The sequence below is a fragment of the Spinacia oleracea genome, chromosome 6, assembly GCF_020520425.1.
Source record: "Spinacia oleracea cultivar Varoflay chromosome 6, BTI_SOV_V1, whole genome shotgun sequence".
NCBI classification, from domain to species: Eukaryota; Viridiplantae; Streptophyta; class Magnoliopsida; order Caryophyllales; family Amaranthaceae; genus Spinacia; species Spinacia oleracea.
Window position 1 is genome coordinate 122,190,249 of NC_079492.1, and position 27,503 is coordinate 122,217,751.

Consider the following 27,503-nt stretch of genomic DNA (forward strand, 5'->3'; position numbering starts at 1 on the left):
ATGTTACTCATGCAAGTTAGCACTTTACTCCACTTTATTAGCGTTTATGTCAGGAGTATTTATAGTTATATCACCAAAGTCGATGTGGGCGGCCATCCTTATTACTGTAATGTGCTCTCTCATTGGAATTTCAGCAAACAGGAATGTCTTGTATAAAGTTCTTGACAATTTAATCCCTTCTGCTAACACGGAGAATCATGATCAAAGTCTTCTGGTGAAACTGGTAAGCTCTTAGTTTATTCTGAATCTTTAATTCTTTTATTTTTATGGCTATCGTATTAATTCGACATTTTCAGTTCATTTCCCTAAGTATTCTAGAAGTTCTTGTTTCATATACAAAACATGAAAAGCTTTTATGTCGAGGGGGAAGTCGTTGTTTCAAATGCAACTAACTGAATCAACAATCACAGTTCCTGTGGGCTGTAGCGTAGCGCCATTTATCACAAGTAACGGAACTGCTTTGAATCTATTTCCAGGGAAACTGTAATTGCTTTTCAAGTAAAGTGCGTGTTTTAGTTATAGTTGCAGAAATGCGAACCCAACCAAAACAATGATAAACAATGATAAAGACATATCTATAATCATATCTATACAAGCTAGGTGAAATTTCTCTCTTCAAATCTATGAGTTATCACGATTCTAGATTGCTACAGTATACTCTGTACAGGCGTACATACACTATGGCGTTCATGTAAGAACGTACACGTACAGTAAACGTGTGTTCTATTCACCTGATTTTTATTTTCATTTATTTTTTCTAAACTTATCAGAACTCATCACAACCAATAAAACCATGCAAATTTAAAGATACTCCGTATTTACGATAACTATGAAAAAACATCCGCAACCCTAAAGACGCAAAAAAATAAAACTTTGTTTCTTAGTATATGCAACGTTTGAACTTTTTAAACCACTCACATATTCAACTTTGATTATTGTTGGTGATTTATAGGTAAGATAAAACATAGTCATGTGGGATTTTGTTCGATTCGTCTCAATGTGCATTTTCACAATATCAACTTTTTATAATTTTTTCTAAATGAAAATTAAAGATATTAATGATCAAATTTGTGCATTGGCATACATGAAAGTCACCAACGTTGCAAGTAAAAACGATCGGAGGAAGTAGTAAATACTCTACTCCGTTACAAATAAAACTACTCAGTAATTAATAAAAAAAAAAAGCTAAAAAGCAAACCGCAAACTCTTAAGGATTCAATAACATACCTGATAAATATAAACTATCATAACCATTTTATGATATAATAACACCAAATTACTACACAAATTATGGCCTGCCTGAAAAGAGAAGAAAAAAAACCCTTCTTTAGAACACTTCCATCGGTCAGGTCAAAAAAGATAATTTTACATACTTTATCTGGCTGTATATTGTAGTTAGGTATTAATCCAATTCCAAAGCCATGGAGAAGCACAAGGAGACATGCAATGAACTCGTAAACTAAAAATTATAATAGTTACTAACACAAACTAATGCAGCCCTGAAGGAGACGGTTCTCTCTCCTTCCTTTTACCAGTCAGAGATGAAACCCCATTTCCAGAACTGTAAAGACAATCTTGGCCTCCATTGTTGCATTTGTTGAGGGGAATATGCATCTGTTCACCCGAGTTAGAGCTGAAACTACTCAACTTGGTGATGCATAGCCAACTTCTCGACAACTCATCAGTGTTTTCACTGGCTATTGGGATGTGCCAAGATCCTCTCTCTGATTCCTGAAGAGGAAAATAAAAAAATAAAAAAATAAAAAAGTTACTATTAGCAGTTTGAGCAATTACAGCATTGGTTCAACTGCAAGATGTGAACAAATAAATGAATCCCTCCAACCAAAAATAATTCTCTCCTATACTACTATCTTAGGATGTTATAAACGGTATTCGGTAAATAAATCATATAGTGAGGAGTTATGAGGGGGTGAAATAATGTGACAACTGATTTTGAGCGGAAGAAGTTTCTACCACTCATATAGCTACCGGAGACTACGTCACTGAATTACAAATTTACAATACCAGCAGCCCAGCAGGCAGGAATTTTTAATTTTTCGGGTAATTAAGTATAATATCAATGATACCAACCGCAAAAACGGGCAAGACTATAAGTAGGTGCATAGCAATGTATTAGAAAATTAAAGGCGCACCGGAGCTCCCTGCACCTTAGAAGCGCGCCTTATAAACAGTAAAAATGTTTGTAAAAATGTATCTCCTTAGATTCTCAAGATAGACCGGAAGCAGGTGGAAGCAACTACATAATATCCTCTCAGAAGTTAGCAAGAAATCATATGATTTCCATATTAAAGCTGAAATATCACATTCATTCACAATTTTAGTAGTCCAAAATAGATTGACATAACTCTAACGAAGATAAACAATCTGCATTTCTCCACTACGAGTTTGGGGCTCTGGCATTACTTGGACAGGCTATTACGCCCTCCGTCCGTTAATACTCGCCCCACTTACCTTATAAAGTCGTCCCTTGATACTCGTCCATTTCTATAAATGACATACTTTTACTAATATTATATAATTTCTTTTCCTTAATCATGGACCCGTATGAATTCTTACTTCCTAAAAAACATTAAAAAAATTCAACCCTTCCCCACCCCCACCACCTTTATTTGACAAATTTCCCACTAACTATATTAAAAAATACCCCACTATCAACTACCATTTAATAAATTACTAAGTCAATTAAATTGCCTAAAACTCTGTGCCGGTCAAACCGGGGCGAGTATTAAGGGACGGGGGGAGTAAAAGTTACAAAAATCGAATTATTAGGGAATAATATCAAGATTGAAAATAGTGTTGATTCTCAAACTTCACCTAAGTGATTTCTTCCAGGATTAATGATGGTTTAACCGGTAAAGATGGTTGTGGGCCGGGTCGGGGATCACACGAAAAAAGCACGGCACAAGCACAAAGTCGTGGGTTGGGCCTGGCCGCATTTTTTTTGGAAAAAGCACGACAAGGCACGTTAGGGCTCGGCCCGGCACGACAAAACACGCTAAATTTTGTAAAATTAGGCTTAGGCCCGGCATGACACACGATGGCCCTGGTCCCCGTTTAAAATTTTCGACCGGCCTGGCATGATGTACAGTGGGCTTGGCGGCCGGAGCCCGACCCGGCCCAGCCCATAACCATCTTTACTTAAACCCCCGCAAGTGGCCCCAACTATATCATCGTGTAGTGCTCATTAAATCCAACCACATCAATACATCACCCATACAGCAGGTGCCAGTTTAGTTTCCATGTGAAATTCTGCCCAAAATCCCCAGGTGCAAAACTTTGGTTCCCACTCAAATGGCAATGTTGTGGGAATGTGCTCTGGATTATCTTTAGGACATGCACGGCCTTGGTTAACAGCTTGAGCCTTGACATCCATACGGACACTTATTATCATTTACACGAACCAATATTTTGTAGTTCGCTAAAATCCCAAATACCAACCTGCCCTTGAGTAAATCTACAAATTATTCAGCCCCTCGAGCAAAACTTTCACATGTGTTTTCCTTGAATTTCACAAATACCAAAATAGGATTGCATATTAGCTATTCCTCTGAAGATTTGAGTCCAACATAAATTCTTCAAAAATTTAACCTAATGGTCCCTTTCATGTAAATGAAATTTGAAGGTTAAGCATTGCGACTTGACCTACTCTTTTAGCTCTCAGGAGTCAAAATTCTTCCATATTGAAGCATTGATTGAAGAACTAAACACATAAGTACTTACCCAATAGGCATTTCCAATTTTCAGAATAAACATTAGAAGACTACGCCTGAATAGCCTTGGAATCTCCTGGTGTTTAAACAGCGATTTACCTCATATAAGGACCCAAATAAATTGAAACAGTATTATCTCACATTTCTAGTTCTCCTAAGACGTACACAACATGAGCTAAAGCTCCTTGAACCAGGTACAAGCTATTTGCATTTTTCATTTGGCATTCTTGAATGTTAGGTATTACAACAAGGCCATTTAACTCTCAAAAGAACTTGCGGAGAATCCCAGAATAACTCATTTAGTACAAGATGCATCTTTTGGTTGGGGATTCTGGGTTACCTCAAATCGATAGAGCTGATAACTCTCTCGAATGTTATTGAATCTACGTTTGGCCACTTAGTCCCTTGGTCCATCATAAGGTACTTTTATAGGATGGTTAGTCTAACAACTCATATGGCATGACTTAAAGTGCCTTGACACCAAATAACCTAAAGCACGCATAAACTTATAAAAGTTTCTAAAAGCACATATCTCATGATTGGCCTAATTACTCCTTTAAAATGTTCTTGAGTTAGGGTACGGCCACATTAAATAAGGCTACTTTCTAGGTAGGACAGTCTAACAACTCATATGGTGTGACTTAAAGTTCTCTAACACCAGTTTACCTAAATAACACGTAAATGTTTCTTTCAACGTCCTTCCAGGAGTAACACCCAAGTACCCAACCACCAGAGACTTTCTAGTAACCCATATTTATTCCCATATAAAGTCAACTTACATTTCATGCCAACCTTGCTATATCCAAATCCATTTATTCCTCTCACTTGCCAAATGAGACATAAAGGTAAACAAAGTAGTATGGGGGGATGCCAAAAAGGAGATAAAGACCAAGATATAAACAAATACCTGCATAAGAATAGAGTATTTTGGAGGCATTTTAAGGTTTGGAACTCCTTTCGCAAAAGTATAATGGACCTGCAAAAAGAAATAATATGCTCATTTAAGAGGAGAAAAATGATATCCTTTAGAAAAGAATGGTAACAAAGTTGAAGACACACAAAGTTTGCAGATAATTAATATGTCAACAAAGAAACACGTGTGTGGACTAATAAAATAAACAGGTTTTCTTTTTCCAAAATAGTCATTTGTGAAGATTATTTTGAGTTTTCTTCAATGTACTTTCTACTCCCTTCTTTTGCTTCCTTGTCACCTTTCCCTCCATGTCAGGGATACACATACCTCCTACAGATTTGTGATTTCCGTACATTACAATACTCATAGGAACACGACATGGATTCCAAAAAAAAAAAAAAGGAACATGACATGGTACTCATCTAGTAGCCAAACCCCTTCATCGTAGCTAAAAGAAAAAGGACACAGATTGCACATTGGATATGTTATACTTTAACAAAACGTTTGCACATATGAATGGAATTTATCATGAACACAAAAATGGGTAAGGGCGTAAGGCTGACCCCCCATCCCACCCAACTTCTGTACATAGTAGTACATACAACGAAGTGTTTTTAGTTTTTTACCTAGTCACAGAAAATAAGTTTCTACCATTTAATATTAACAAATCATTATGGCCGACAAAACACATTCCTGATCATTATACTACATCAAACCAAATTCCTGATGAGGTACATACTGCACACTCATAATTACATACCATCCAATTCATTTTCTCCTTTACTCACGACATCATCTCCAAATATTTGCAGTTGTTTGGCTATGGGAAGTAATTAGTCCTCTAGGTATATGGAACTTTCCATGGAAAGTAGAACTTACTTTTTTCTAATAACCAAATATTGGCACTTCCGATGAATTAAAAATTCATGTGCTTAACAACCTACAAATTCTGGGAAGTGGAGCTTCCCACATCTAACCCAACAACAACTTAGCTAAGCAAAAGTTCCTGACTGGCACGAGGGTGTGCAGAAGTAAAAAACTAGAAACAGAGAGAAAACATGCTTGATGCCGTGAATTTTGGTAAAATAGAAGTATTTACAGGAAATCACAAAAATAGATCTAACCTTTATTCCCTTCTCTAAGCACACAGCAGTCTCAGTATCAGTCAAAGTGAACATTATGGAAAATTTGTCACTAAATCACTAGAAAAAGAGAGAATACATACTTGATGCCTTTCCTTCCACTGAAGAAAAAAGCTGCTCCCAAGGAGTTCAAATATATGATCACGCATTTCATCATTTGTAACAAGCAAGCACTTCATCTTCACAGCAACATATAGCCAATACCTGAACACATACAAAATGAAAATTGAGTGGCACAGGCAAGAAAGATCAGAAAATACTGTATAAAACTATAAAATGATTGAAGGACCATAAAGCCTCTTAGAGGAAGTTAGACAAAAGCATATCCAGATAGGAAAGTTCACTAAATCACTAAACAGGTATCTCCTGATACTCTTTTATTATAGGCTAGGGCACTTTCATTATTAGAACCATTGTTGTCTGTTAACAGTGGAAGTTCTTTATATCTTCAGTCAGATTAGAAAAAGAATTACACTAATGCGCAGGGCAGAAAAAAAAAAAAGGCTGGAAGACCTCACCAATCATCATTTGATCCACTAGGTGTTGCGTAGAGTGTGCCTTGAGCTAACCACTCCTCAAGCAGCTTTTGACTGGAAGGGTTACCCTGGAATGCCCGTAGACGTTTCTTATGCAGGACAATTAAAGGCCACTTTTTGTTCCTAGTATACAACTCCATTACTACAGCTTCAAAGCTGCTCTATTAAAATTCCATGGCGAAAGAAGAATAAAGAGATAAAATTAGTTTTGTTTCACATATAAACTGAATGCAAGAGCAAGCGAAAAGGAACAGCTCAAGAAAAGGAAGCAAATAGAAATGTTTCACCTGTGCAACACTGAACCCCCCGTCAGCAAAATTCTGTTGATAAAGCCCAATATTTGCTCCATCTACTATAGCCACATAGTCAGAATGGTTATCAATCCACTCCTGCAACAGAGCAGAGCAACAAAAGTCATAAGAACAGGAATAACAAGTGATGCTTATAACCATCGCTACAACAGCTTATGTTATCATCAAAATGGTAAGAGAGTTTGCTGATATGGTTCTAACACGTTTAGAATCTGTCCACCTTGACATTTTTCAGTCAAAGCATTCATTAGTTAAACACCATAAACTTTTTCCTCCCAAAATAAATCAAAAGGTTAAAATATTTTACTCATCTGCTTATGCATTAATATGTCACAGAACAACACAATCCAAATTACAACATACATTCTTCCTTACTCTTCCAAGAACAACACAATCCAATTTACAACGTATTCTAGTCCAATAATCACGACTCACAACACAATCCTTCATTTCAACAGCAAATCATAAACTCCAGCAATTGTGATGGTACTTCAAGTACATTCTATGAACAATTCTTCTCAGTTCCTAGATATGATAAGTATTATTAGAGTGGTTCAGGATAGTAACAAACTAACCAATTTGAAAATTGGAATTTACAACTGTGAGACTAGCATACCTTTGAATCATTTTCTTTATGTTAATTTGGAATTTCAACCACATGCTATACAACTTAGTTGCAATTCTCTAAGCCAAAGAGTATCTCACTAGCTTCTACTTCTACACACTCTCGCTTTCCTACAGCATAATACAAAGGGATCAAATCTATCACTATAAGAACTTTGTTTCTATAACGCCTTATTTTCTCTAGTTAGGCAGTGGTCCACTGTCTGCCTTCTTGCAATCAAAATTACAACAAAAGTCCTACCTTTAACTAAAAGACACCAAGCTAGCAAATAAACATACAAAATTAAACAGTTTCTGGCTCCATAACCCAAAAATCAAACAAGGCACAATAATTCAACAAAAACCAATATATAACAATTAACAAAGCATAACACTCACCATAAAGCTCTTGAAATCACACTTAACCTCCCTCTCCATAGCCAAACCAGCAATCGATTGAGCAAACCTCTCCGTCTCCCCACAATCGATATCGACACAAACCAACCTCTCCCCACACCCACAACACCCTCCATTACCCCCCACATTCACCCTCTTCACCTCCCAAGGCCCCTTCCCTAACCACCCTATCCCATGCCACCCACCCCCACACTTCTCCCTCACTTCCTTCACCTCTCCAACATCCCACTCCTCAATACCCACCTCGGCGGCCTTCGCCCCTTGAAACCACTTCTCCACAACCCCAGCAGTCTCCTCACTCACACCCCTCACCACCCCCCTCAACTTACCCAAATACTCATACACCTTCTCCGCCCTCCCTACTTCAACACTAACCCTCAAAAGGGCACTCAATTCTCCCTCCTCTAACCTCACCCCATTACCTCTCATATGCTCCTCCACGCAATACGCTTCCTCCGCTCTTAAATTATCACAATACCCCAACAATGCAGGTCCGTAAGTCCGCAGCCGCGGCAAAACCCCTTTATCCTTGGCACTCTTAATCAACTCAAATGCAAAATTAGGGTCATTTCTTGCAGCAGCGAGGCGCGCAACCTGGGTAATCGTGGCCTCGGTTGGTGGGATGTTGTTGGATTGCATTTGTTCGTAAACCCGAAAGCCATTTTCGAGGGCGAAGGATTTGTTAGGGGAGGAGAGAGAATCTGGAGATGAACATAAGTGGAGTATTGAATTGAAGTGGTGGTGAGATAATAGGAGGTTTTGGGACAAAGCTGAATTGTAGAGAGAGATTGCTTTTGTGAGATCGTTTTGCTTTGAACATGTTCCTAGTTCGTATTGTAGTTGGGATTCTTGGGTGCGTTTCTTCTTCATTGTTGAGGAGAGAGAAAATAAGAGGTGGTTTTGAAAGTGGGGTGGTGGAAGTCGGGGAGGTTTGAGGGAGATGGAGGTGGAGGTGAGGGGGAGTTTGCGGGTGGGGGAAGCCGGGGAGGTTAAAGTATGCTGAAGTTCGCTGAACTTAAAAACGCAATATCGTACTATTCCAATCAATCTAATTGAAGGAGCATATAATTACCCATAATTTAAGTACCTTGAATGAAGAACAACACCTCATGCTTCCACATATCAAAAACCTAACCTTAGATTTCAAAAAGTATGTCAAATTCGATAATTTTGATTCAACCATAAGTAATTGGTTAATCTAACAAAATCAATTTCATAATACTCCCTCCGTCCCGAAATAATTGACCTGTTTTTCTTATCGGGCCGTCCCTTAATACTTGACCTGTTTCTAAAAATGGAAATATTCTAAACAATATTATATTATTTCTCCCTCTACCCCTATTAATCCACTTACCCCATACCCCCTACTCCATACAAAAAATAATTAAAAATTCAACCCCTACTCTCCCTCAACCCCACCTCTTAACCCACCTCCCACTAACTACATTAAAATAATACCCCACTATCAACTAGTACCTATTAAATTAAATAAGTCAATTCAAGTTCCTTAAACTCTGTGCCGGTCAAACCGGGTCGAGTATTCCGGGACGGAGGGAGTAATAATATGAAGATGCATGTAACTTTAATTTTTATCTCCACGCACAAAAGAGGACCGGATTTCCCTCTAAATTTCAATTTTGATCAAGTCCTAGTTCACGTCAATTTCCCTTAAAAGCCTATTTCAAAAAAAAATACAAAAATATTATTTTATGAGGGGATAAACATAGTCCAAATTAATTTAGACAGGAAAATTACTTGTTTCAAACACCATCTTGCAAATAACTCGAGAGATCATTTATAAATTTATTTTAACTGTGAATAGTGTTAAAAACTTGAACTGAAACGTCATTATGGAACAGAGGGAATACTCCGTACTAAATTTTGTTATTAACATTCAAATTGAATTACTTGATCAATCCATTGCAAAAATCAAAATTTGATTGTAAATGTCCACATCGGGGGGTAGAGCTTGAATTTGAGAGTCATCAAATCAAACACAATTAATAACAAAAAAATAAAAAGGATTCGAAGACTAAATTGAGTAAATTTCAAATATTTGGCAATCATTATTTAAGCTTTTATTGCGATTATATTCGTAATTTATGGTTGAGAGGAATTATAATTAATTGTGTAATAAGTAATTGACTATGTCAAATAATAATAAAAAAAAATTACATAAAAAGTGTACTAATGTGATTACAAATTAAAAAAATCAGCCATAAATTTTAACGCTTAGAATGGGAACAGCAATCATATTTGGAAAAGGCTAGGGATACACTTGGTGTGCAAAGGTATCTTGCACACCACCAATTAAATGATGCCAACTCACAAATTCCACTAAAAAAAGAGAGGGAAAAAATTTCAGAAAGGAAGATTATGGGCGGCAAAATATTTCAGCCATTTGCGCCATTCGCATATGTTAGGCGGGATGAAATTGCGCCATACTATCCACTTTCATTTTCCCGCCAAACATTTACTGATCTTTTTTCCATTCTTCACCTCTTATTTTCATTCATTCTTCACCGCCAAACATTTCATTTCTTCACCTCTTATTTTCATTCTTTCTTTTTTCTGGTTTCCATTTCTAAAGTAATTGAACATTCATATTTTTCAGTTCGTGATATTGGTTACATGTTGTACTTGATATTTTTTTGTTGTTTCCTTTCTGATTGAGCATTCATATTTATCAGTTCGTGATATTGGTTACATGTTGTTCAGTTCGGGATCATTTCAACTATTGAGCATTCATATTTTATTTACATAAACCTCCCTTTGTGATGCATATAAGGTGTTTGATAAAATGCGTAATTGAATTAATAAATTTAATCTACCTTTTCTAAATTAGTTTCAGTTGCAAAAGTTAGTTATATTGATGGTTGGAAGAAGGTGTAGAAGAAAACTAGCTATACTGATGGTTTGTGCTTGAACGGAAGCCAAAGTTGGACCCTTTAGCGAAGGTTGATGAAGATGGCAATGGCTTTTCAGAACTGACAATGGTCGTTTATTGCAATATGCAATCTGATTATGTATTGTTTATTATGATTCCGTAAATACTAAAAAGAAACCATAAACAATAATAACATAAAACAACAGTTGCCCAAAGAAAAAAAAATCCACGTATAAAGGATCGAACGCAGGTCTAGAGGCAGTGTACAGATGATTATATAAATTTCGTTGTAACCAGTTTGGCAAGGGATATCAGCACATCCATTTATGCTAGAAAATATATAATATTTTTGAGATTTTGATAATATAGATAAGGTTTTATATGCAGCGAATGTTTAGATTTCATAATAACTGAAATGATCCCACAATATTAAAATATATATAAAATTTATTTTTCACTAAAAAAACATATGGAGTACTTCCTAGTAAAAATATAATAAAAAAAAAAACTTTTTCTGCCAATAACCCTTTATTGAATTAGGATCGAATACTGTATTATTATCTACGATTAAAAATGATGATTTAACCTTTAAAGAAATTTTATTCGGAATTCTCAAACTCCGTAAAATTATATTAAAAACTTTCCTTTGGAAAGACATATTTGTTGATACCCTCTTGCTAAAAGGTTCACTACTACACTGCTATAACATCTCACTAGTAGAAAAAACCCCTGTTGCAGCCCCCTTATTGCAGCGTACATGTATTAATACGCTTCAACAACCATTTGGTCAACGCGGGTCAAACCCTTTAAAGGGTTGTTGCAGCGTACAAATTAATTGCCCCCTGCAAAAGAGTTTTTTGCAGCGTACATAGTAAAAGCCCCCTGCAACAGCCTTTTTATTTTGCAGCGTAAAGGGTAAATGCCCCTGCAATAGCATTTTAGTAATTTTTTTCGCTGCAACGTTAATTTAGACCAAACATTTCTATCTCAAACCTCAACACCAATTTCGCAATTCATATCCCCGCTCAATACTCCCTTCTTCTTCCCTCATCTTTCCCTGTGTCTCGCCCATCGCTGGTGGTTCTCGCCAGTCGTCTTCGCCGTCGCCGCTGGGTCTCGCCCGTCGCCGGTGGTACTCTACCAAGAGTCTATTTCCTCGCCTCCTCACCGGTGGTTCCCTTCTCGGAAAACCACCGCATAAGTTATTCCCTGCTCGAAAACCACCGGTGAAGTCATTCCCCACTCGAAAAACTAAGCTGCTTTGCTCGGTTGCTGGTTTTAATCTCCGTCATCCTCCTCGCCGCGGCCGACCGGTCATCTTCCCTGTCCAATCAGGTTTGTTCGTTTATCTTATTTTAAGAATTAGGGTTTCCTTTAATTCTGCAGTGATAATGAATTGTTGTTTTGTTTCTTCTTTGGGCGAGACTGTGAGTCAAATTTTTGTTGCTGATGAATTGTAGATTCATGTAGAGAATGTGGTAAACTAATGAATTGCCTGTGGAGAAATTCCAAAAAAAAATGCCTGTAGAGAAAAGTAGGAGCATTCAGATTTAGAACTCAGTGATGCTTTGTCATTGCCTTGTCATAGATTGTCACCTTGTGCTTTACTATGGGGGGCTTTTTCCTAATTATCTATGAATGCCATGTAGCGTGATAGACAGCCTTACGAAACATTATAGGATTATACTGTGCTCCTGCCTCTTAATCCTCTACTTATGTACTTTCAGGTCGCTTTGACTTAATCGATGTCTTTAATTTTGGGGTTCAATATCGTATGAATATAATCAAGTCCAGACTTATTTTCTTTGTCCCTTTCATTTGCTTCTAAAGTCTGAGGTAGTTAGGTTTGCCAGTTGTCAGGGATTGATTAACTTGCTTTTGTTGTTTTTTACATCAGAGTGCTCTCATGAGTCATGGCAATCCATTTTATGATATAAACTTGGCCTTGGATCCATTTTATGAACTTGGCCTTGGATCCATTTTATGAAAGGAGTTGGTACATTGGCCTTTGTATTGATACCAAGATAACCAACATCGCATTTTCTGGATGTAAAATCACAATGAGAAAAAGATGGTCGCATTTTCTGGATGTAAAATCACAATGAGAAAAACACATAGAGCACAAGGCTCACTATTCTCCATACTCCTTGACTTAATCTATTAATAACCGCCAGACTCTGTAACAGATCTTCCACATAATTGTCTTCAGATATGGCTGAATATTCACGTACACATGAAGTCCTAATTAACAGTAATTAATATGGGAAAAGTGCATGTTCAGACTTGGATGTTCCACACTTTTAGTTTGTGGCGGGATGTATTTAGTGAGACTTCAAATTGAACTCTTTTTGAATTTGTGGGTAATTCAAATTATTTTTTCTACTGTTTTCGGGTGTGTGATAGTTGTTCTGATTTTTCCTTGTTGTAATTGTTTGTAGGATCCATATTTGAAGTATAAGTCTATAATCATATATTACTACGATGCATGTTATATGTTATAGCCTTAGATGTACACTACACTCGGGTGTATAGTGAAAATTGTCGAAATCGTTGATGTTATGAACTGGTGTTTCCTTTATTGGTTTTTAGTTTTATATATTTGGTGGTATGGGTCTTTGATGAGTCTATGGAATCTAGAGACTGTTCAAATCATAGTTAAGGATTACTTTTATGTCGACCTTTCTTGATTGTTCAATTTTCTCACTGTTAAGATCTTGCCTTGACCAAGTTGAAGAGTTTACTGATTCTTGTTTTTAAATTTCCAATAGGAATCTTATGTTTTCATATATTTACTTGATTCTGTAATTGGATGCTTGTTTTTTGTTTCCCGGGTTTAGTGATTAATTTTTCATTTTTATCGTATGGTTGTTACATCTTATGCTGTTTGTTGTTGCTGATTTATTTTGGTATTGGGATAATTTGCAGAAATATTGTACAGTACGTCGTTTTGCACTGTGTAACCAGATTTTCTTCATTCGGTAGTTTTTCATGGGTAGAACTTCAGATTATACATGATAGTGGCCAATAAACTATCATTTTAGTCCTTACTGGAAAACAAACTAATTCGTTCTTATTTTTAAACAAGAAACTAATTCATCCATTGCATCAAATAAATAATTTGTAGATAGCATCTACTGGACTTATTGATTTGATGTGCCAAGGAATTCTTTGTGAGTCTGACACCACTTTGTGTCTTGTGAATGTTACCCAGGATGGCCATGAAAAGGCTACTACTCCTTAATTACTAATTATTGTACAATTAGTGTCTTAGGCCTTAGTGTATATTTTACCAGTGATGCACAAATTATTGCCTTTAGAGGTACAACGTTTGCGCCATATTTCTGTAAAAAATCTTTATATAGTTAAAGTGAGCCCTGAATGTGTTTTCAACGATAAGCGCTAAGGTATTGTTTCTTGTAGATTAGTAAGGTATGTTACTAATAATTGATTTGTTCTTCTTCTGTTAAACTCAAGGTAAAAGTGATAGTTTATATAAATTTGGTTCCTGATACTCAGGTTTCTTATGAAATTTTGATTTTTGATCAACAGATGCGTTGGAAGAAGACTTGATCCAGTGACAGGGAAGATTTACAACGTTATAAATTTTCCTCTTGAGCTAAGGAAATAAAATCAAGACTTGTCACTCGTGCTGATGACACCGAGGAAAAAGTATGCAACTATTTACCCATTGTATCTCCTATACTCCTTAATAGCATGTTAGCATCTCAGATTGCATAACTTTCAGTTCTAGTCATCATATTAATGTTCTTATATATATGGAGTCTTGGTTGTTTACTATACTACACCTGATCTGATCATATGTTCCATAGAGAAGTTTCTTGAATTATCTCCTGATTCAAGCAGTGGAATTCTCACAGGAATCTTTTCCATAAGCTGATGCTTTCACTCTAGGTCCTACAGGACATTATCATTTAGAATTTGACATATTCTTTTCTGAGAAGAGAGAACTAACAAACACTCTGAAGCAAGTGACTTCTTTTTTTCATCTTATTAAAGCGATATGGGAACTCTTTCAAACCTAAATAGTAATCTGTCATAGTTAGTAAAGCTATTATGTTCTCTGGTGGTTTGTCTTGTATTTTTTTTTAGAGTATTTATTTGAGGTCTTTAAAAGCAATTAGCCTCGTGAGTAGAATTTGGTACTTGAGCCAAGTCCACAATCTCTTTAATGTCTAGGTGTAGGCAATATACTACGAAGCACTATATATGTCTTGAATATGCCATTGGTGGGCAATGCTAGAGATGTTTTCAGTCAACTATACAACTTCTTTGCTTAAATTCCTATCTCCATATCCATGGTTTTAGGTTTCTTCACTGTGTGCACTAAATTTGGGTAAAGATTTGTTTGCCATTTCACGACACACCATATGAACTTAATCTAGGTAGAAAAGGAGTTTCTCTGGCTTGTACAGAGAACTTCAGTTTTATATTTTCCATTCATCATGTTTACAACATTGGCTATTTTTCCTAATAAATTCCACAAATTCACAGACTTGGAGAAGATCTCGTAAGTCTACAGTGCTTGTCCATTATGATTTATGATTATCACAAAAGTTGAAGATTGTGAATAATGTGTGGGTTTTAACCAAATAGGAAAAGCTTCTTGGATTAATAAGCATTTGTTGTTGTCCAAAGATCCTGATTTGTGAACAATAAACCAAATAGGAAAAGCTACATATTTTCTCAGAGTATTACACTTATTACATGTTTAATATGAATAGTTTTAACTTTCTAACACTCATTCCAATCTACTTATGCAAATTTAAGGCTTGTTTGGTCGTTATAGGTCATATTAGGCTAAAATGAGGCTTTTTTGCTCCCAAATATGAAATAAAGAACCTTAGGACTCATTTTAAACATATTAAATGTTTTATATGATTAGTTTTAACTTTACAAGACTTAATCCAATCTATTTATGCACATTCATGACTTCTTTGGCCGTTATAGGTCATATTTAGGCTAAAATGACATTTTCGCTCCCAACTTTGGTCTAACGAACTTAAAAACTAATTTCAAACTTATTACATGATTCATATGATTATTTTTAACTTTTCAAGACTCAATCCTATCTATTATGCACATTTGAGACTTGTTTGGTCGTTATAGGTCATATTTAAGCTAAAATGAGACATTTTCGCTCCTAACCTTGAACTAAAGAACCTAAAGACTCATTTTAAACCCTTTACATGATTAATATGCTTAGTTTTAACTTTCTAAGACTCATTTCAATCTATTTATTCACATTTAAGGCTTATTGGGTCGTTATAGGTCATATTAAGGCTAAAATGAAGCATTTTCGCTCCCAACTATGAACCAAAGAACCTAAGGACTCATTTTAAACTTACTAAATGTTTTATATGCTTATTTTTAACTTTCTAAGACTCATTCCAATCCATTTATGCACATTTAAGGCTCATTGTGTCGTTTTAGGTCATATTTAGGCTAAAATGACATTTTCGCTCCCAACTATGAACCAAAGAACCTAAGGACTCATTTTAAACTTACTAAATGTTTTATATGCTTATTTTTAACTTTCTAGGACTCATTTCAATCCATTTATGCACATTTAAGGCTCATTGTGTCGTTATAGGTCATATTTAGGCTAAAATGACATTTTCGCTCCCAACTTTGAACTTAAGAACCTAATGACTCGTTTTAAACTTATTATATGATAAATATGCTTAGTTTTAAGTTTCTAAGACTTATTCTAATCTACTTATACCCATTTAATGCTTGTTTGATAGTTATAGGTCATATTTAGGCTAAAATGAGGCATTTTCGCTCCTAACTTTAAAATAAAGAACCTAAGCACTCATTTTAAACTTAATACATGTTTAATATGCATAATTTTAACTTTATAAGACTCGTTCCAATCTATTTATGCACCTTTAAGGCTCATTAGGTCGTTGTAGGTCATATTTAGGCTAAAATGACATTTTCGCTCCCAACTATGAACTAAAGAACCTAAGGACTCATTTTAAACCTACTAAATGTTTTATATTCTAGTTTTAACTTTCTAGGACTTATTCCAATCCATTTATGCACATTTAAGGCTCATTGTGTCGTTATAGGTCATATTTAGGCCAAAATGACATTTTCGCTCCCAACTTTGAACTTAAGAACCTAATGACTCATTTTAAACTTATTATATGATAAATATGCTTAGTTTAAGTTTCTAAGACTTATTCTAATCTGTTTATGCACATTTAATGCTTGTTTGATAGTTATAGGTCATATTTAGGCTAAAATGAGGCATTTTCGCTCCTAACTTTAAAATAAAGAACCTAAGCACGCATTTTAAACTTAATACATGTTTAATATGCATAATTTTAACTTTATAAGACTCGTTCCAATCCATTTATGCATATTTAAGGCTCATTGTGTCGTTTTAGGTCATATTTAGGCTAAAATGACATTTTCGCTCCCAACTTTGAACTTAAGAACCGAAGGACTCATTTTTAAATTATTATATGATTAATAAGCTTAGTTTTGAGTTTCTAGAACTTATTCTAATCTACTTATACCCATTTAATGCTTGTTTGATCGTTATAGGTCATATCTAGGCTAAAATAAGGCATTTTCGCTCCCAACTTTAAAATAAAGAACCTAAGGACTCATTTAAAACTTATTACATGTTTAATATGCATAATTTTAACGATCTAAGACTCGTTCCAATCTATTTATGCACCTATAGGCTCATTGGGTCGTTATAGGTCATATTTAGGCTAAAATGACATTTTCGCTCCCAACTTTGAACTAAAGAACCGAAGGACTCATTTTAGACTATTAGGACATTGTCATTAGTTTCTTGAATGTTAAAATGTGATATTTAATTTGTATTTAATCTAATGTTTAATTTAAATTTCTGTTTTTGTAAAGGTCTACACTCCGAGGATTGCGCCTTATGCGAGGAATTTGATGTGGTTCGTGAGCAATGGGCTAAGTTTTTTACCAACAAGTATTTATTATTGGCTTTAGCGCGCTTGATCGAGTTGGTTTAGTTGTTATAGAATAAATTTTATATTAAAATGTATGTTTATGTTGAAATTGGAACATATATTTAAATGTAATATGTGCACTTTGGTTTTGGGATATATAGTATACAAAACTCCAGTTGTTGTTTTTATATTTGTTATACAGGTTGCGTTATTCTATTATTGTTTTGACAGGTTTCGATCTATATTTGGTGCAAGGCACTCTAGGTATCCCTAAACAAAATTAGAATTTTCCCGCCAAAAGTGCTTTTTTGCAGCGTACATATATGTTGTACGCTGCAACAAGGGAAAAAAATTTGGCAAAAATTCAGACTTGTTGCAGCGTACAAATAAATGTACGCTGCAAAAAATTGAGTAATTCAGACTTGTTGCAGCGTACAAATAAATGTACGCTGCAAAAAGTTGAGTCTTTTGCAGCGTACATATATATGTACGCTGCAACAAGTCCAAAATTTTGCCAATTTTTTGGCACTTGTTGCAGCGTACATCTAAAAGCCCGCTGCAACAAGTCTAAAATTTTGCCAATTTTTTGGCACTTGTTGCAGCGTACATCTAAAAGCCCGCTGCAACAAATCACTTTTTGCAGCGAACATTGTACGCTGCAACAAGTTCAGACTTGTTGCAGGCCCCCCAGTTGCAGCATACGATGTACGCTGCAACAGGGGTCTAAAAGCCCGCTGCAATAAGGGTTTTTTCTACTAGTGTCTACTCGATCTAACTGCGAGAACCTGTGCTTGATTCTTGACTAGAGCAAAAAATAACCAAATTTTTAATTGTCAAAAACCAATATATGGGATCATTTTAGTCAATAAAACATCAAACTTAATATTGAATGTTTTTTTCACCTTTAACTATGATTTTTTGGTAAATGGTTATCTTTATGGGGACTATTTGATAATTAATTTACCTCATTATCAAAAAAGAGTTTGTTGTTAAAAATATAATTTATTTTTCCTTAATTACATATATACTACATATTTTTATGATTACACAAAGGCTTACAATAAAACTTAACGATCCCAACAAATGTTTACCAATCTCCAAATGAAATTTTTATTACCGTATATCTAAACCTGTAAAATAGTACGGTATCCAAAAATAATAACTCCGTACGTTGTAAATGAATTATTTAGATCAAACTTCGAACAATTATCCTTTAATTACTAAGTTTGGCTAAAATTATTTACCATGAAAATTAAGTTTCTACGACACTATTAGTGAGCTCTTGCGACGCTTTTAGTGTACTCCAAAAGGTACGGTAGTGGAAAACGTCAATTAGATATATGGCGGCGCTTAAAAGCGTAATAAGTCTGTAGCGATGCTAATCTTAAGTTTTACCTACTCAAAAGAATAGCGTCGTAATAGGGGGTAGCGGCACAGGCAAAGAGAGCGTTTTGAAAGCGTCGGTAAAAGCACTTGCGGCGATTTTATGCGTCGTAATTGACATTTATAAAGCGTCACTAGAAGCATTTTCCGTACTTGTGAGCTAGATTTAAATAACTAACTAAGTTTGACTACGTTTACACGAGATCATTTAACTTTTGAAGAAATTAAATTTAAATAAAACCAAACTCAAGTAAAACAGATACGTAATTTCTAACATTTTCATAAACATCTAAGTTGTTTGTTTCTTGTTAAAACGCAAAATGACGACCCACCACCAAAATTGGAAAACACAATGTGTTATAACTTTATCTATGATGAAAAGGATCATTTCACCTTTAAAAAAATCACATTCAGAATTTTCAACCTCGGTAAAATTAGACAAAAATATGTTTGTTTACAATGACTTACGTGCTGATACCCCTTGCTACAATTGTCACTACTCTACTGATATAACATATACTCTAACTGTGTGCCAGTGTTCGGTTCTTGTCAAGAGCAAATAAAACAAATTTTTAATTGTGACAAACCATTTTTATGGGATCATTTTGGTCATGAAAAGATCAAATTGTTGATGTTTTTCTTCACCTTTAACTATGATTTTTTAAGTTTAAAGATAAGAGTATCAGTACATGCATTTTCTTTCGTTATCCATCGACGAATCATATGAGTACATGCATTTTTTTTCAAGACATAACAAAAAGTTTTCTGATGAAGCTACACATGATAATTAAACTCAAAGTCTAAACTTCATTGTTTACAACAAATATATTTTTTTGAAAACCATTATATTATTCATAATATCTAAAGCTTAAACTACATCTAAGAGTTTCTGATATGCAAAAGATTGTTCGTTTCACGCATCTGTCATTACAGTCCACATCATATATTGTCGAAATAGCATATCGTTACGGCTATATAACTGGATGAAAAGATAAACAAAATTGGATAAAATTTATGAATAAACTCACAAATGATCCCATAAAAAGATTCAATACATAAAGAAAGGAAGTATTGTTTATTATGATTCCGTAAATACTAAAAAGAAACCATAAAAACAATGATAACATAAAACAACAATTGCCCAAAGGAAAAAAAAAGATCCACATATAAAGGATCGAACGCAGGTCTAGGGGCAGTGTGAAGATGATCATATAAACTTCGTTTTAACCAGTTTGGCAAGGGGTATCAGCACATCCATTTGTGCTAGAAAATATATAATATATTTGAGATTTTGAGAATATAGATAAGGTTTTATAAGTAGCGAATGTTTAGATTTCATAATACATATAATGATCCCACGTATTAAAATACGTACTTATAAAATTTAATTTTCATTTAAAAAACACACGGAGTACTTACTAGTAAAAATATAATAAAAAATCTTTTTTTTGCCAATAACCCCTTATTGAATTAGGACCGAATATTGTATTATAATCTACGATTAAAAAGGATGATTTCACCTTTAAAGAAATCTTATTCGGAATTCTCAAACTCCGTAAAATTATATTAAAAAGTTTCGTTTGAAATGACATAAGTGCTGATCCCTCTTGCTAAGGGGGTCACTACTACACTGCTATAACATCTACTCGATCTAACTGCGAGAACCCGTGCTTGATTCTTGACTAGAGAAAAAATAACCAAAAATTTAAATGTGACAAACCAAATTATGAGATCATTTTAGTAAATAAAACATCAAACTTAATATTGAATATTTTTTTCACCTTTAACTATGATTTTTTGGTAAATCGTTATCTTTATGGGGACTATCTCATAATTAATTTACCTCACTATCAAAAAAGAGTTGGTTGTTAAAAATATAATTTATTTTTAAAAAATTATATACTACATATTTTTTTGATTACACAAAGGCTTACAATAAAACTTAACTAGTCTTATATGCACGCGATGCGTGCGAGATAATATTAGAATTTTAACAAAATGCTGAAAATGTAGATAAACTGCATAAACTTTTACGAAATCCAAACTTTAACTGACAACAGAGCAAGATCCCTAATTAAAAAAAAAATCATTAAGCCAAGAATATTACTAATTCATTACAAAAAGGTCAAAATTACTTGCGTACTTCTTACTTTAATTACTTGTCATATCCAATACATCAACATAAAACCACATTCAATATTTGCAACCCAAAAAAAAAAAAAAATCAAAACTTGGAGGTGACTGGAGTTGTGTGGTTGTGAGCCTTGGGGTAGAATAGCCAGGCCTTCCCTCGTTGGAGTTGTTCTAAAATCAAGACAAATTCTTGTTTGGTGATTGACCTATGAGGCTGTGAGCCTTGGGGTAGAATAGCCAGACCTTCCCTCATGTTTGGCAGCACTGATTAATGGTTATGGAGATGTTGCTGCAAACTAAACTACCCCTTTTCTGCACATATAGATTCTTCATGCACAAATGAAATAATAAAATATATTTGTTCTCAGACACAGCAATTCATTTCCGATAGACATTATCCCTCAAATATGAACGAAACATTTCAGCCTAAAAGGAAGTTATTACAGACCTGTTTTGGTTTTCCAGAACTGCTACTTTTGGTTAGTTTGAGAACCTGTAAACTGATAAGTAAAGAAAGTATAAGAGTAACAAATTAAGAAAATTTAGTCATCCCAATTAATCACATGCTTAGTTTTCTGGTGAGCACAACCAGCTCATTTACTATTTCAGAGAGGACTGAAGATGAGCACAACCAGCTCATCTACTATTTCAGAGAGGACTATCAGCTCTCTGGTACGGAGAGGATACAACTAATACCTAGGTAATAACCCTTTTACAGCAAACTAAAATTTCATATTAATTAAAATGAACAAACCCAGAAAAATTAAAGCAATACCCAAAAAAGAATTAATGGTGAAATAGTATGATCGCCGGCGCCGAAGAATCAAATATACAGGTTATGCACCGGTATAATTATAATCTACACAAAGTGGAAATTAAATCAGCTTCAATATAAGACTATCATTCCCAACTATCATTCACGGCTAACAAACTAATTTTGTGCTAACTATCTTTCAATCACTATATATATATCTTTCAAAATTTGTGGAAATTAAATCAGCTTCAATATAAGACTATCATTCCCAACTATCATTCACAGTTAACAAACTAATTTTATGCTAACAAATTTGTGCTAACTAACAAATTTGTGTTAACAAAGTAAATCATGTAATTATTTCAAAAACTTTGTGCTAACAAATTTGTACTCTGTAACTACTAAAATCAGGGCGAATATTAGTTTAGGAATTAATAACAAAAAATATGTGTTGATTGCTTGTTAGCAGAGTGTTTTGGATTCTAAAGTTACTTATGTCGTTTTTGTTCGACTAATTGTAGATATGTAGTTTAAGAAAATCTTAATAACCGCTTGGTGGTTTTATAAGGAAAGCGCAGAAAGATTTTTAAATTTGAACTGGTCAACATCCTACTATGTATAACTTTTAAAAAAATATTGCATGAACTAATGAATTTGAAATGACGATTCAAACTACTATGTCATTTGAAATTACTATAACCTTCACTCCTTTTATAATTTCTCAAAGATCCAACTTCCGAAATTTATAACAATGTTATCCATCTCTCCTCCACAATCCCTCTCATATACCCTTCACTTTTTTCATCGAGACTGCTACTGGTAGTCACAAACTCTAGAGGTGGCAACATGTGAGGAAAACTTGAGCCAGTCGTGACTTATATTGAAACAATAGATTATAAAATATAAGACTATCATTCAATAGTTGATTGCTACGGAGTTTGAGGACAAAAACACATTGCAAAGTGATTTTAATTACTAAAGAACTTGAAGTTTCTAAGATCTTTCAAGTTTGAATTCATGGAGTAAACAGAAAAAGGTTAAAAACGGACTTACCGGTATACCAAAGGCCCAAGATTTAGCAGCAAAATGGTAAAAAACGGACTTACCGGCATACAATAAACTATTCGGTACTCCAGTTTAGCATCAGACATCAACCTACTGCATCTAATCTAAAACATTTGAAGGACGTACATATTTCAAGAGTCGAGTAACTAATTCCTGGTGTTTTGGTAATAGAACATCTGAAGTTATGAACATGTTTGAATGATGAAGTGTAACTCTTGGGTGGCCAATAGGAATAGGACAAACTACCATGCAAATAGTATACCCCATCAGTCCATTGGAAGTGTTTAGGAAACTACAATATCCCTAGGAATTCATCACAACTGTCCACCTTAACAGTACATTTATACCATGACAAAACAAAAGTTCCTGAAGAATTTAACAATGAGGTTTTTGAAATGGGAGCACTTGTGCAGAATCTCAATTGAAGTAAATAGAAAATGCTTCATTCAATTTTAATTATATAAGCATTTTCTCCACAAACCATTTTTTAGGCCTCACTTTAAGAGAGTTTATGTAATCAACCAAAAAGAGAATCTAAATAGTCAACTACCCACCAGTTTGTGTTCTTCTCTAGATATCCCCTATAGCCACTGAATTCCTCAAAATCAATAACCCTGACATCCTTTCCGCAAACCATGCCCCAGCATACAACAATCAAGAATACTACACCCAATATGGGGCTACACAAACAGCAACAGCCATTTCAATTACTACAAATCGGGCAATATTCCTTTTTCAATGCCGTATACTACCATAACAGCTTGATGATCAGACAACAGTACCAAATTGATGTTTGTTAATTCTCACAATGGCAATACCAACATCAAAGAAATTACAACAACTTTTAACACTATATAAAAGAAAATAAAACTTAGGGCTAATTATAATGGAGGAGAAAGAAAGAGTACCGGATTAGAAGAGGAAACAGCGGTAGAAGAGAAGAGATCGCGACACAGAAGGCAGGTGAGAAACTCGGCAACCGTGCCACTGGTTGTCGGAATGGAACTGGATGGCGACAGATAGGCGGAAGAAGAACCGTCCGACATGGAAGCTCCCGATCCGATTCATCAGTTTTCATTGCAAAAAATCAACAAATTCCACAAACATTAAGCACAGAATCAGAAAAGTTTGACATAAAATTAACTACCAAAGCCTAGTTGAAATTAGGCAAGTTCAGAAACATTAACCGTTGATTCAAGCCGAGCAAAAGCGAAAAGAAATTGAACGAAGCAATAAAATAGAGAAATTAAAAGAATTACCTGGGATTTAATTGACCCAGGTTTCAATTGGAATTCTTGAACGTTATGGGAGAAAATCCAATAAAAATCGAAACACAAATTGGTCCAGTCTGCAAAGCACCAATAATCAACACTGAAATAAAATTGAAATATGGTATGAAGTTATAAACACCAACAATCAACACTAAAGCCATAGATTGTCATTACAAAACTAAAACTAATTCAATAACAGTCCAATTACAAAACAGTAATTCTAGAACAACCAAATACCCAGTTCAAACATTACCTATGTTTTAAATGAGCTAATGGTGAAAATAATCACAATTTTCCACGAACCCCAAATGCACAATTAAACATCAATTGGTGAACTCCAAAATCAGGAAATTAACACCAAAAAAACTAAATTAACACACCAAAAAAACAAAAAAAAAAAAGTAAGGAAAAACAAAAAAATTAATTGAGGGGGTAATGATTGAAATTATCAGAAAAGATGAATTCCAAAATCAGAAATTGCAGAATCACCAAATTCGTGGTCTGATTATCTTGCAGATTGTAGAAAGCTTCGATTTTGATAAAAACCCAAATTTGAGGCTTCTGGGTGAAATCGAAAGAAGTTAATACGGATCTGAACCGATGAACAACAAAAACACACAAAAAATAACACAAATAAATTGAAGAAAATTCATTGAAACCGCATGAATACAGCAAAGCAAAAACGAAATGCATAATTACATACAAATATACAATTCAATTCCAATTCCATAGCAAATCGGGAGAAACAATTTGAGCGAGTACCTGAGATTTGAAAGAGAAACCCGTTGAGATGATGAAGTTCAATTCGTCGGGTTGCTCATTCGCCCTTTCTCTGTCATGGAGGGAGGAGAGATCGAAGATGTGAGATTGAGGGAATGGGGGAAAGATTGAGTGAAGGAGATTGAGTGAAGGGAGGAGAGAGAAAGAAGCGGCGGAGGGAGAAAGGGCAGCGAGGGGTTTGAGAGATGCGAAGGGTTTGAGAGACGCGAAGGGTTTGGGAGTTGGAGTGGAGAGGGTATTTTGGTATTTTTCAAGGTGGACACGAAAAGTTAATTTACTTAAAAGCCCTCAGGAGCTGGCTTATATAATAGAGATGATACCAGAAAATGTTTACCAATCTCCAAATGAAATTTTTATTACCGTATGTCTAAACCTGTAAAATAGTAACGTTATCCAAAAATATAACTCCGTACGTTGTACATGAACTGTTTAGATCAAACTTCAAAGAGTTAGCCTTTAATTACTAAGTTTGGCTAAGATTACACAAAATTATATAACTTTTGAAGAAATTAAATTTAAATAAAAATAAACTCAAGTAAAATAGATGTGTAACTCCTAACATTTTCAAAAACATCTACTGAATAAGTTGTTTACTTCTTGTTATAATACAAAATTATGACCCACCACCAAGATTAGAAAAAATAGCTAGAACACATGAATGTGTTATAATATTATCTACGATTATAAAGGATCGTTTCATTTTTATATAAATCATATTTAGAATTCTCAAACTCGGTAAAATTAGATTAAAAGATTTATGTTTGCAATGACTTACGTGCTGATACCCCTTGCTACAATGGTCACTACTAAGCTGTTACAACATCTACTCTAACTGCGCAAACCTGTGTTCGATTCTTCTCAAGAGGATAAGTAACCAAATTTTTAATTGCGGATCAAAACCATTTTACTGGATCATTTTAGTCATGAAAAGATCAAAATATTAGATAATTTTTTGGTTATTTGTTTCCTTTATGGGGAATGCACTCATTGCTTTTATGGGGAATTAAAGATAATTAATTGCTGATTGTGTTGGGAACTTAAAACAAATTTGAAATTCAAAATTAAATTTCAAAACACATTTCAAATTTTTGTTTGAAATTTTCAAAAGAGATAGAATCTTTTAAAGTTGAGGTGGCATATTATGAGGGGTGGTGTGCAAGATGCTCTTGCACACCTTGTGTACTTCTATCATCATCCATCATATTTAATTTTAGATGAACAATCATATTATATCCTTGATTCAAAGATGCAGGTGTCATTGTGTCAACAATTCCAGGTGTCTTCATGCAAGGCATGCATAAATGAAAACTAGGCAAATTGTCGCCTATTGGTAAAACAAAGAGGAATTATTTTGTCAAGTAATTATAATCTAAAGGAATGGGTATAATGGGTATAGAAATTACGCCAAAATATATTTGCTCGTTCGGCTTTTTTATATACGAAGTAGAAGATATAGGTAAGGATAATAAATGAGATTTTTCTTCTGTCTTTTTTGTCTTGTGATATATGCGTTTTATATAGAGTTTTTACCCCCGTTCCTTAGTACTTTTTGATCTCAAATGACCTCTTTGGAGCGATTTTTAGTACTAATGTGCTCCTTGTAGTGTGTTTGTAGTTTCAGGTTCATCATTGTAGGAATTAACATATTTTTATGCATTTCCTACTTATTTGAATCAATACAAGAGATTATATACTTTCGAGAGCGCAAACATTGAGTTGGAAGAATTTTCATGCAAAGCGAATAGTGAAAGAAGTAGAAAACTGAATGTCTTCCACTCTTTTGATCATAACTCGAGTTATACAACTCCAAATGCAGCGATTCAAATTGGGTTGGATTCTAGACTTCAAGAGCTTTCCAACGAGTAGTCACTCGCCTAATTCCGACTTATAAAGAAGGAGATATGGTTTTTTTAAGATACGGGATCGTGCAGTTTGACGAGCAGATCGCCCGATCGGGCGTCCCATTGCCCGATCGGGCGACGACAACCCCTGGGCGCGGATTTTTGCTTTGTTTCCGGTTTTTTTCTTCTACTTTTGGGCAAGACTATAAATATAGCCCTTAGACATATTATTTGGGATCTTATTTTTCTAGTACCTTAGTTTATTGCTTAGTTTTTATTCTTTCTCTAAACTTTTGTTAATTACTTTTATTATTGCTTTCAAGTTTCAAATTTTAAATTTCATCCTTTGTTCTTCAATTTGGTATTTATTATTTCTTTCCTTCTTTATTCAATTTTAATTATGTTTTCATTAATCATGTTTGCTTTGTTTAAATTAAATATTTGTGAGTAGTTTATATTCTAGGGTTTTGGGAATCCATGAATTAATATGAATGGATGATTGAATGTTGTTGATTGTTGGTATTGTGGTTAATTCCTATTGATTGATTTCATTTACTATGCGATTAGATTTGCGCAGGTCTAATTGTATTAGTCTAGCAATATCAAGTTAAGATTCGAGAGATGCAATTTGATGTTTAGGCTTGTGTCAATAGGTAGAACTGGGATTAATACGTAGCGAGAGCCCGTTAATTCTAAGTCTATGATTAGTATCGATTCGAGAGAGCATGCTAATCTAATTAACTGTTCTATTGATTATTAATATTGTTTATCATCCCG

The 27,503-nt window shown here is 34.5% G+C and overlaps 1 protein-coding gene and 1 long non-coding RNA gene across 2 annotated transcripts; one reads left to right on the top strand and one right to left on the bottom strand.

Annotated features, from left to right (window-relative positions):
• Positions 1–1,186: 1,186 nt before the first annotated feature.
• On the bottom strand, positions 1,187–8,681 carry LOC110805843 (proteinaceous RNase P 2). Its single transcript, XM_022011462.2, has 6 exons — positions 7,636–8,681; positions 6,610–6,711; positions 6,305–6,483; positions 5,870–5,990; positions 4,639–4,707; positions 1,187–1,731 (listed from the first exon to the last, which is right to left on the bottom strand). The coding sequence occupies exons 1-6, from the start codon at positions 8,521–8,523 to the stop codon at positions 1,489–1,491; spliced, it is 1,602 nt and encodes a 533-aa protein (XP_021867154.1). The 5' UTR covers positions 8,524–8,681; the 3' UTR covers positions 1,187–1,488.
• Positions 8,682–11,261: 2,580 nt separating this feature from the next.
• Positions 11,262–18,032, top strand: LOC130464359 (uncharacterized). Its single transcript, XR_008924741.1, has 3 exons — positions 11,262–11,875; positions 14,090–14,209; positions 17,441–18,032. It is a non-coding gene; the product is annotated as an uncharacterized lncRNA (long non-coding RNA).
• The last annotated feature ends 9,471 nt before the right edge of the window (positions 18,033–27,503 follow it).

Excerpts from the sequence above, each read along its gene's own strand:
- LOC110805843 (XM_022011462.2), bottom strand. The coding sequence starts at position 8,523 with ATGAAGAAGAAACGCACCCAAGAATCCCAACTACAATACGAACTAGGA. Across the intron at positions 6,712-7,635 it reads GTGATTTCAAGAGCTTTATG|GAGTGGATTGATAACCATTC; the intron begins GTGAGTGTTATG and ends GCTCTGTTGCAG. Across the intron at positions 4,708-5,869 it reads AGTGGAAGGAAAGGCATCAA|GTCCATTATACTTTTGCGAA; the intron begins GTATGTATTCTC and ends TTCTTTTTGCAG.